At 34.7% G+C, this 12,492-nt stretch overlaps 1 protein-coding gene across 1 annotated transcript in view; it reads left to right on the top strand.

Moving 5' to 3' along the window:
• The window catches only part of FUS9 (Ubiquitin-conjugating enzyme family protein), a 56,443-nt gene that overhangs the window by 8,019 nt on the left and 35,932 nt on the right, over positions 1 to 12,492 (top strand). The window contains exon 2 of the mRNA XM_089797959.1: positions 6,013 to 6,086. Within this exon, the coding sequence (XP_089654085.1) occupies positions 6,013 to 6,086 (74 nt within the window). The remainder of the gene's footprint in view (positions 1 to 6,012; positions 6,087 to 12,492) is intronic.

The raw sequence follows: 12,492 nt of genomic DNA, 5'->3' as shown, positions 1-12,492 counted from the left end.
CGGATGCTTGGGGATATGCAAATGTCACCAGCAGGACCGACTACTCTGTTTGTTGATAATGAAGGCGTTATCAAGTTAGCACGGAATCCAGTCTTCCATGAACGAACCAAGCATGTGGATGTTCATTGTCATTACATACGACAACTGGTTGAAGACATGACTATAGATCTGCAGTATGTTCCTACCTCAGATCAGACTGCAGACATTCTCACCAAGCCTCTTGGTCCTGATAAGTTTGTCAAATTCAGAGGACAGCTTGGTGTGTTCGATAGATTAACCATTAAGGGAGGGTATTACAATAATAGATAAGACGTCTATTATTAGTTAATGGTTATCTTGTAAATATCTTTAGCTTTAGTTTGCTTTCGTTTTTTGCTTTCTCTAGAATAGAATGTTTCTATTCTTTACGATCGTTTCCTAAGGAAACATCGTCTCTTCCTTTTGTATAAATTGACCTTTCAGTCTGTGTTATTAATAAGCAAGTATTTACCAATTACCTCGTAATAGGATATTCCTTCGAGAACTGGATTCTCGACTTGAAACTTCTTCTCGTTTGGAATCCTCGAGCTTGGGACTACTTTCCTAGAGTATCCGCTTGCTTGATGTCCTTGAGCTTGAGATATCCATTTGCATTCCTGAGTTCGCGAGCTTCACCTTGTCTTCTAACTTCTTCACCTTGCAAAACAAGAAAAGAAATTGCCTTAAGCTCATGGGAGGATAGACAACAACTTGTAAGAAATCTTAAATTTTCATGAAAAGAAATTAGATTTACATGAAAAGAAACTACAACGACCTGTTAACAAGAATGGATTAAATTATAGATTATCTCAAACATGAAGGCAAATTCAATTCATCTATTTTTTGTAGACCTTCAGTTCTGATGTCATTGATAAAACGGGAGCAGAGTCTACAGAAAAACACATCAGGCTAGGTGCCACTAGAGTTTCCCACAATTCAATCTGAGGGGGACAGCAGTTGGACATGCTAGGGACCAGGGAGGAAGTTGTGCGTAACGGTTTTTGCCTATAAAAACAATGGGGCTAGGCAGACTATGGGCTGTGGGTATAACCAACCGACAGCTTTACCCGCATAGCGGGGATATTCGCCTGCTCCCCCCACACAGTGAGGGAGGCACAACAATCCACCCCAGATGAGAGAGGTATATACGGCATGTCAAAGCAATCCTAATCTTGCAGCTTGGTATGAACTCACTTAAAATCTGGGAAATAACAAAGTCTTTCTATGCATGACATGTCCTGATTATAAATTTCTCGCGCTCCTTTTATCTCTGATTTTGAATCAGAATCTGCTCCTTCTGTCCAGGATTGCTGCACTTGAAAAAAATGAGTTTTTCCTCTCAAGAATGAAAATCACTGCCAAAATATGAGCATTCGCTGCTAAGTCTGGAGGAGTTCACTGTCAACAGGGTAGAAAAAAAACTGAGTTTGCTTGATTGCCAAAGTGACCTAGAATAATCCTTCTTATATAGGTGATGGGGCCGAGGAAGGGGCACATAGCTCAAGGTGAGCTGACCTGCCTTATTTGAACAAATAATATCCTTTAATTGAATTATGCCTCCAAGGCTGAATTTGGAAAGGTGGAAGAAATTAACTAAAATTGCCATTTTTCTACTTAGAGAAAATCTTGAGCGGAATAACTCCAATCAAAGAAATTCCAGCGAGAATTACTTATCCTCTCTTGTTCACCACTTAATTAAACTCTCTCCAGCGACCCAAAATCTTGTTTTTCAACTTCGTCCCTCATGGATCATATTGGATCCCATTTTAGCAAGCAGATTCATGTAAGGGGGAGGCGGAGATTTTCATTCTTGAAGGATTCATGGGGAGGAATTCTTCTTTTCAGAACTACAATTAGATATATACATATTCTCAAATTTATACATTACTCATGGAATATGAAATCCATGACATCAAATGTTCTAAACAAATATCAAAATTAAATTACAAGTCTATGGATCAAGGGCTCAAAGGAGAAGGACTCCCTCCTACAAAGGCATCTAATGTAGGTCCTGGATGATATAGCAGCCTAATATTTTTTTTAACTACGATTATTCAAATGTTTGCAACAAGGGTTATGTATTATCTAGATTTTTATGATCACGGTTGACCTTTTATTTACTTAGACTTACAGTTTGATGGGGGTTTGGGGGAACACCCAAATGAGGTTAAGGGTAGCACTCCTTGTGGGAGTTTGAGGATAGAGAGACAGGTCTAGATCTTGGGGGAGGAAGGAGAGAGCAAGATAAATAGAGGTAGAGAGAGGAGATAGAGGAAGAGTGATAGGGATAGAGATAGGTCCAGAGTTCTAGGTGGATAAAGTGATTTAGATAGAGAGGGCAAGAGAGTGCTGATATGTGCCTGCTGATTACTGAAATTTTTAAGTCTGAAAAGTTATATGGTCTTCTAATACCTAGATTTTGCATTGTAATGTTTAGAGATCTAAAGCCACTCTCAAACATCTTGATAATATATACATGAAATATCACATAAAGTATAAGAAAAGAGAAGCTATTATTCCTTTGTTATATGTAATTGTTGTATTTCTTGTATATATTTTATTGAGGATGAGACTAACTTGAGAGAAAGGTGGGGAGTTAAAGTTACATTTCATGTATGTTCTGGAATCATGAACCAAAAAATACATTAAAATTGTGAGACTAAAACAGAAAAAAATGATCACTTTGGCCGAGCTAGAGCATCTAGACTAGCTCAGACTTGGCGAGTCTCCAAAACTCGACGAGTCTTTCTTAGACATGGATAAGTTTGAATCCGGGTCCCCCAAACTTGCCAAGGGTCACTTGGCCCAGGATTCGCGGAGTCTTGGAACCATGTAACCACCTCATATTTTGGCTTCTTATCACAAACTTGACATTCTTCATTGCTTATGATCAACATTCTATCTTTTGCTCTCAACCACTAAATTCTTAATACATACCTCTTCATTGGTGGACATGGAAACTATTGAATCAGGAATTAGGTTAGCTTATGAAGATGAGATAAATTCTCCATTGATTCCATATTAAGATTTCAAAGAAAAACTTTAACTGATTGCATTAGAGATCCTATATCTAAAGAAGGTATTGACCGTAATGTTTGAACTTTGAGTTGACTGAAATATGCCAATCTTCCTATGAGAATGAACATTAAATAATCTCTCAAATGAAGAGAAAAAAACAGCTTGACTCATCATTCTCTCTCATGCAGCTAAGGTCTTTTGTACAATAGAACAAACTGGAGCACAAATTTGATTCTCAGATGCTTGCATAATACCCCTTGTCATTTTGAGAGAAAATATGTGGTATTTTACTAGTGCAACTTCACATTTATTGTTTATTCCATACAAGGATGTCATTTTTGGCTAGTCAATAATCCTTCATTGTAATGTCCCCATTTTTGAGTTGTGGCAAATTTGACGGATTCGGTCTATTATTGGGTCCTTGTAGGCTGATACTAGTGTTTAGAGGACCTTATTGTGGAGTTATTAAGCTCTGTAGTGGCCTATGGTGAGTCTTGGCTCCGTTTTGAGGGACTTACTATTTAAAGTAAGTCAAAAGTTGGTTCTGATGAGCTTTAGATGAGTTAGAAGAGTTGAGTGATGCTCTTAGTTTTTTTTTCTGGCTTCTGGTTTGGGCTCAAAGAATCTTGGAGGGAGTCTCTCCTTTTAGTAAGTCACCTTGTTAGGTTCATTCATCGCCTTTCTTCATTGGGATTATCACGTGTTGTTAAATTTTGATTCTTATGCTTCTTCCGTTAGGGTCCATTTGGTTCCTGGAAGATGACAGGAATTGGCTTTTTCAGAATCCGGATTTGAATTTTTTTGTGTTTGTTTCAAAATTGGCAAAATGGAATTAGAATACCAGACTTCTAATTTTGTTTCAAAACTAGGTTTTCAGACTTCCTACTAGCAAGTAGGAAGTGAAAATCAAAACCTGTTTATGCTTTTTGAGGAGTGTAAAAACAAGAGATTGGACTACTTTTTGGCGTCTACTTGCAACTCCAAGCTTACGCATAAAAATGTGTCCTCCCACTCATTTTGCGAGTGAAACAAGCGGTTCAAGTAAAATCCCAAAAATAGGAATAAAGATTTGCAAAACCTTGATTTGGCTAAATCTAGAATTGTACAAATCTCAATTTCTACAATTCCACGAACCAAACGGACCCTCATTCTTGCAAGACAAATGAATTATAATCATTTTTCAACTAAATAAGTTGAGATTGTTATTTTTGCTGGTATTGTATATTGGCCACCTTAGCTGGGTTGAAAGGTTTTAAACCTTGGGCACTAGAAACAATGACCTTGTGTGTTAAATTATCATAATATGGTTGAAAATGGTTATTTTTGGAGCCAAAGGAAATTAATAAGTTATATTATGTGCCTAACTATGAAACAAAGAGGCTTTTAGTGAAAGGTGTCTTGAAGAAGTAATCATAATTTATTATAAAAGCAATGCCTTGTGAGGAATTCATTCATTCTTGTCTATTGCTTTTTGATATTTTCTTGTTAGGGTTTTGAAGTTGTGAATTTTCTTGAGGACTGATTCCTCTTGAATTGTGCATCAATTGCTGTTGTTTTAAAGCAATTGAATTTGTGTTCTAAAGCTGAATTGAACATTCCAATTCACTGCTATTGTATAGTGAATTGTTTTAGAGCTTTTCCATTTGATATTGGGCATTCATATTGAGGGTTTTAGAGGTGAATTATCTCAGTATTTCTTACTGTCATAACCGTATCTGGGAAAGGCGTTTATGTGCTGAAGTTTGGTGTTTATTGTCATCAAATTTGGGTGTCAACTGTCTCTGTTTTTGAGGCTGCATTTGTCTTGCATTTTTGCGTGGCTGTTTTAGCATTTCATTCGCAGCTGGCGCCTATTATATCTGTGGATTGGCGTGAGGTTTACTTTGATATTCATCTTCAGTTGGGCAGTGTTCATATTGGTATTGGCGCTGCGTTTTTGATTGCCTAAAATTATCTATTGGCTCCTGTGATTTAACGACATTGAAGGCAAATTCTTGCTACTGTTATTAAACGCCAATATTGGCGCCACATTGCTGCTGCGGCTACATATTTGGAGGCTACGAATATATATTAACAGGTAGCGATTACTTCAGCAGACCTTGCATACATTGCTTGGCATGAGAATTGTACATCAGCTGCAAATATTACAAACATCTGCAATCACATACAGGTGCAATTTAAATCTGTTTGTAATTACCTAATTGAGAGGCAATAAATTATAAATTCATCATTGCAAAATTTAGTTGGAAATCTTTTTGGTTAAGAAGTATGTTACTCGCCATTTCAATTTACTTTCAGCACTTGTTATATTATTGAAAAAATATAAAAATCATACATCTTGAAAAAACAAAAAAAAATTCAAAACAAAGAAACCCAAGTCACATCCTTTAGCATTGCTAGAGTGAGCCAACAGGGCTATTACATTCATCGATCTTAAAATGTTTGTGGAAAGATGATAGAGTAGGCAAAATCTGCATTTTATGGAATTGCTGTTTTGATAGGAATGTCAGTTAGTTGCTTTTGCAACAGTTACTAAAAGTGAATGTTTGTTTATATCATCTTTGTTAACCTCTCATAATAATAATGAATGTCATGTACACGGCAATCCACTATCAGATCAATCATTGCCTGAAATTGTTTCTTAGCCTTGGAGCAACTGCTATTGCCTCCAGTTTGACATAATGTGTTTACAAAGTGCATTTTCCATTAGTCTGGATTTTCATCAGTACTGGAAATTCACAATTCTAAGGATGCCATGTATGCCATTTGCATGGTGCGCTCAAATATTTGTCGTATGAGAGGACAAAAAAATAAAAATCTCCAAGATTTATCATAGGTCAGAAAATGTCTCTATTTCATTTTATATTCACATGTACTGTGATTATCTTTTTGACACAAGCAATAACTGTTTTAGAAAGGGAGATAAAAAACTTACATATATGTTTCAAGTTCTAACAAAATTTTCTGTCTTTGCAGGGTCACCATATTATGGAGGAGTGTTTTTTCTTGACATCACATTTCCAAGTGATTACCCTTTCAAACCTCCAAAGGTGCAGTAACAAAACTCTTACAGCCACTTTGCATGTCACACTGTCTACGTTGCAGATTCATCAAAATGGGAAACAATAGCATTTGTTGTAGTTCCCAGGTTCGAAAATTTTAATTTGGGTGAGAGATCAAATAAATTTGGAAATCTGGAATATAAAACATTTTGGTAAAATATATAGAGGAGTTTGAAGTCTGGAATAAATGGGACAGATCTGGCTGGTTCAGAAAATGTGGATCTGGTCAGATTTGGCATCTATGGGATTGTACTAATTGGGCATCAATTTTTTATGAACATTGATAATCAAGAGAAAATAATTCTGATAGTATGCTATGTTCAGCTCATTAATCTACATAAACTTCTGTTTTACAGTCAGCTTTTTCACTTACATAATTTACATGGGCAGCGTAATTATTAGTTGAGTAATAAATATTATTTGATTAAAAAGAAAATATTAAAATATTAAAATATGTGAATATTTGATTAATTAAAAACTAATTAAATTTATGATTTAAATAAAAAGTCTAAATTTAGAAAATTGGTTAAAGAAAGATTAGAATATGATGTTATTTAATTAATTAGAAATTAATTAAATATGTACTTTAGTTTAAAATATTTATTTTAAAAGTTTAATTTAAGAAGTTGGATAAAAATAGGATTAAAATATTAAAAGATTAAAGATTTAATATTGTTTTATTATGGTTATTTAATTAATAATTATTAAATTAGAGTTGCATTTAAATAAGGAGCTTTAATTATTCTTATTTATTTAAATAATAAACTATGCTTTAAATAGTGCTTACACTAATTAATAAGTGGAGGAAAAGAAAATATAAAAGAATATTTTAATTAAAAAGTTCTTTAAATGTGCATGAAAGAATTAAATTTAAAAGATTTGATTAAAGTTCTAATTTAGGCGTATTTATATTTATTTAATTTAATAATAATTTATTTAAGATTTTTATTTTTAATAAACTTTGAATAATATTATTAGTTAAATTAATAAATATTATATTAAAAACGTCACATGATTTAATAAGGGAGAGAAAACTTTAATTTAATAAAGTTTATTTTAATTAAATTGCATAAAGTGTGTGCATGAAAATTAAAATATAGTAATTAAAGACAAAGAGTTTTCACATGATTGCATGATCAAAGCCTTGATTTGGGGAAAAAACTCTTTATTAAGGAAATTAGAGCTCATTTCTAGATACATAGGTTTGGAGGAGCCAATTTTCGAAAAGAGGGTTTTCAAAGGAAAAGTAAGATTCTTGCGTGTTTGTGCGTTCATTGTTTTAGCATCAGATCCAAGTAGGATCTTGTAGGTTTATGTAGTAGTTGCTCATCCTTTGAATTCCTATCTTCTTCGTGTCTGTTGTGTTTCTATTTTCAAAAGTTTTGTAGGTTGAAACTCTTGTTTGAGAAAATTGATTTCCATTATAGAATTGTCCATGATTTAATCTGAAAACCTTTAGTAAATATTGAACTTTAGGGTTTTCAAAACCTAATGAATTATGAAATTCACTTTGTTATGCACTTTATATAATGTGTAATTTACTAGTGTTGGGGTTTTCGAGTTTGACTTAGCTTTGGCCAATCAGGATGCTTACAAGAGTTTTGAGAGTTCTATTTTGTGATGTAATGATGATGTTTTGATTTCAATCTTTTATACTCAATCACAGTAATGTGTCTGGTATGCTCTATGAGATGTTTTGATGCATTGATTGTTATTGCTTTCCACTATTCTTGTGTGAAATTGAGGTGAATGGTGTGACCTATCTGATATAACCTTTGAGTCTTTGATCAGTTATATTTGGATTGCTTTCCAGTCACTTTTATAGGACTAAGGTGTTTGTATGTTTTGTTCTTGGTAATGTCATGCTATGACATGGATTGGTTTTATGTATACTTGATTTTGGGATCAGTCCTATTAGAATGATCGTATTGGTGGAATCTATGATTATGATCAATGTTTTTCAATTTTTGTCAATTGCTTGTTTAAGAACTGATGTATGTTATGTGATCTTTTGTGATCTTTTGATTTTACTGAGCTTAGGGTAGGTTATTTATATGTCATGTCAGGAAGTGGCTTGCAGTGGAGACCGAGGCCCAAAATTGGCTGCCAAGGTAACCCATTGTAAGTTGTTTAATAAGTGAAAACATTTCATTAAATGGGTTTAAAACGAATTAACAAGATATTGGTACCATAGAAAGTCACTAAGGGGCCGGAGGATTAAAAGACTAGCTGGGTAACCTTAGAGTTGACTTGTTAGTATGCCTTGTTAGTACGAAAGGATACTAGTGTCACATGGAGTCACTAGGGGGTCGGAGGATTAAAAGACTAGTTAGCTGACCCTAGAGTTGGTTTGTGCGATGATAGTTGCCCACTTGCATATTCGATTTCCTATGTGTTTGTGTTGCCTCTAGGATTAGTTGATACTTGTGTCTTGATACCCTTTGAGTTAGATTGCTTTCAGGTGATTCCTTGAACGTAGATGTTGGTTTTTGACTTTTGAGTTTGTTATCATGTTTGGGACTTGAGATTATCTCCTTAACACAGTGGGAGTGGGCCATTTAGGTTCCACTGGGTTGGGTGGTAGTGCCTTTTCTTATACCATTGAGATCTAACCGTCGGATGCCGCTATTGGATGTGTTTGTGCAGATGTTCATTTCTATCTATTCCTGTATTTCTATGATAGATGGTTATACTTAGTGTATTGTATTTGATTTTAGAGATCTTACAAGATGATGTAATTTATTTCATGATGTATATTATTTTAGCCTTCCATACCTTGTGACATGTACAGTGGATTATTGTGCATTATGTTTATTGCCAAGTGGCATCATATATAATTTTATATTATTTAAATAGATTCATACTAATATATTATTATTTGATGTGGATTTATTATATATTAGATTTATTATTAATTAAACTTAAATGTAATTCAATGTCATGGGACCCTTAAGAACTATAATCTATTTCATGGTATGTGTTTATGTGAATGTTAATTGCTTCCGCTATGTTATAACTATTGTTGTTAAATTATTATTTTTAACTTAAACAAAAAATGTTTGACAAACTAGGTAAAACTTTAGGTTAACTTATTTTGGGTCACATGGCAGGGCGTTACATCAAATCTGAAATGCTTTACCTCATCTTATTAGAAAAATTCACAACCTTACATGTTGGTCACGACTAGGTTCCAAGTTAGTAAAGGAAGTCGTCCTTCTTTTGCCTTTGAACAATTGGAAACTCTAACTAGGCATCCTCGTGGATAACCTAGTGTAGAGGAACTTATCTCTAATGAGTCACAAGAGGTTAACACTTGGCATAACTTGGTCTATAGCTTTGAGAATCTATTTGATAGGCCCTTTGATACACCTAGGGTCAAAGACAGTGTGTCACTCACCATGCACCCTAAAGAGATGAAACAACACTTAGAAGAACAAGCATGCCTAAAGGCCATACACATGGTTAATAGAGAATAATCTTATCATTAAGATGATGATGATGCTCATGCTCATGCTCATAATGCTGAAAATAGACATGGTTACCATAGCTATCCCTTTGATAACATCCTTCTTGGTGGCAATGATGGAAAAAATACATCTCCTAGATGTCCTAGAATAAATGTCAGAGGATTTCCATCACTACTTAGAAACTTATAGTCACATCACAAAAATGAGAACAATGATGAAATCACTAGTGAAGACCTTATGAGATTGTCCAAAGGGAACAAGATGAGGTTGTCCAAAGGCTAATGCTAAAAGCCTTGGAGAAAAATAAGGACCAATATTTTCAATACATGATAGCTAAGGGATGGAAACTCCCTCATGATTTTGATGTGAAAAGAATCATCCAAAAATTAGAACCTACTGAAACTGAGATCTTGACAGAGGAAATGCAAGAACTCAAAAATCAACTTGCTCGATTAAAAGTTTCCAAGAATCAACCCAAAACCTCTTTTGTCAAATCAATATGTACTCTTCCTTTCGATAGGAGTCTTTACATGGTCTCATTTCCTAGGGATATCAAAGGTTCCTAATATGATAAATATGATGGAAATGGTGATCCTCATGACCATGTAAGACACTTCTATGCTCTTAGCATGGAATTTATGCATGAAGACACTAACCTTATGAGGTTATTTCCTAGGAGCTTGAGGGACCAAGCCATGGAATGGTTCACAAAACTGCCACCTCCTCTCAAGTCATGTGGCAAACTTGTACAATGCTTCATCAAATACTATTCTTATAACATTCAACATCCTATTACTATGCTGGACTTGTGCAATATATAGCAAAAATAAGGTGAACCCTTTGCTATGTACCTCCAATGATGGAGATCTTTACACTCTAGGTAGCCTTGGTAGATTCCTGAGACCGAGAAGATTGAAATTTTTGTCAATACACTTATACCTAAACTTTACTATGATCTTAGGAAATGACTATTCACATCCTTTAATGATATGGTTGAAAGTGTATACCACATTGAGGATGTTGCTATTAGCAAAGGTGATATTGTGTTGAATAAAGACAAAAATGGAAATGGAAATGACAAAGAAAAGAACAAACCTTGGAAAAATCAAGTACATCATTAATAATGGAGTAGTGGATGCTCCTAAGACCAAGGAATCAACCTTCAACCTTTCTAACACCATTTATGTTACTAAAAAACAAGAGACTTCAAAGTCTCAAACATTTGATAAAACTAAAAGATCTTCTACGCCAAAGCATGTTTACACAACCATGGTAGAATCTTATGAAGTGGTCTTAAAGACCTTGCTCACAAATAAGCTTATCACACTTCCAAACAACTCTCAGCCCTATGACCCACCCATCAAACTTGATTAGTGGAAAGATGATAATTTTTGCAAACTCAAAGATGTTATCCAAGACCTCATTAATGGAGGCAAAGTCGTAACATATGGCTTAATAAAAAAATTTGATCATAAAGCCTTCAAACAACCATTACTAGAATATGTAACAGGGGAATCATCCCATGCTAACAAGAAAAATCACGATACAAAGATCAATTACACCTACAGTAACGCGAACAATATCATAAACATGCTAGAACTTATTGAACATATTTACACGATGGGTCCTAAATTTGACCAAGAACCCAATTATGACACAGAGGATGAAAGACCTAAGGTAGTACTAAAAATACACAATGCCCAACAAAATCATAGGAAAACTAGGCCAAAGGTAGTTATTAGGGTGGACGAATCCTCCTCTTCACATGGTGAGACACTAAACACTATCACTAGGGGACAAGCTAGGGTTGTCCTAAAAGTTGCAAATAATCCCAAGAATGCTTCCTCATCCAAACAAGTAGCTACTCCAGCTATATACAACTATGATCTTGTTAGTCAGTTTCAAAGAACCCCTATGCAAAATTCCATCTTTGAGTTGCTAGAATTATCTCCTTTTCACAAGGAAATTCTTGATAAAGCTTTACACGCAACCAATATTCCCATGGACATTGACGTTGAGATATTCCAATCTATGGTGAACCATATCTCCTCACCACACTATCTCACATTCTCTGAAGAAGATGACAAGTCACTTAGTCATCCCCATAACCTAGCTTTACACATCAAAGTTCAAACCTTTCATACTCGCATCTATCAAGTCTTGATAGACAATGGTGCTAGGTTAAACATCATCTCCTTCAATGTTATTCAATAGCTAGGCATGTTTAAATTTGTTATCGACCCTAGGTAGAAGATCATCATCAAAGCCTATGATGAGGTTGAACAACCTTCTAAAGGTCTCATTGTGTTGCCGATCCATGTGGGTCCTATTGAAAAAGATGCGATCTTTCAAATTTTAGACATCCCAATAGCATATAATCTGTTGCTAGGAAGACCATGGATCCATGACATGCCAGCAGTGTTATCAACGTACCATCAGTGCATAAAGTTTCCTTTCAATGGCACCAAAAAAGTTATTCCAGGGGATAATTCAATGTCTATCAACATGTTGTTTGCTGATGAAACATTAGTTTCCCATAATCACTCTTCCTATGAGCTTAAACCATCCCTCAAAGAGTGTGAACATAAATTAAAAAATGATGAACATTGGTATGGGTGAGTACATTCTGGACTCTATTGCTTCTTTGTCAGTTTCTCCTAGATCTTATTGAAAACCTTCTAAGAAATTGAAGCTCTCGACTTTTGTTATGACTATTTTTGAAACTTTTGTCTAGTCTTCTATTCCCTTAAAAGAAGAAAAATAAGATCAAGCTATAAGAGATTGGATTTATAGGGAGGAAGAAGATGTTGAGGAGGCTACAATCACTATTTCTATTTCTCCTAAGAACTATGGCAAAGGCTCTAAATTTTTAACAAATATTGGATATCATGGCCAAGGATCCCTAACTGGTGATAAGAAAGCTCTAG

Source organism: Cupressus sempervirens, chromosome 8 (assembly GCF_028749045.1).
Source record: "Cupressus sempervirens isolate cs-2001-9-10 chromosome 8, ASM2874904v1, whole genome shotgun sequence".
Lineage (NCBI taxonomy): Eukaryota > Viridiplantae > Streptophyta > Pinopsida > Cupressales > Cupressaceae > Cupressus > Cupressus sempervirens.
Note: the sequence above shows the minus strand (reverse complement) of the source record. Positions and strands in the feature narration are given on the sequence as shown.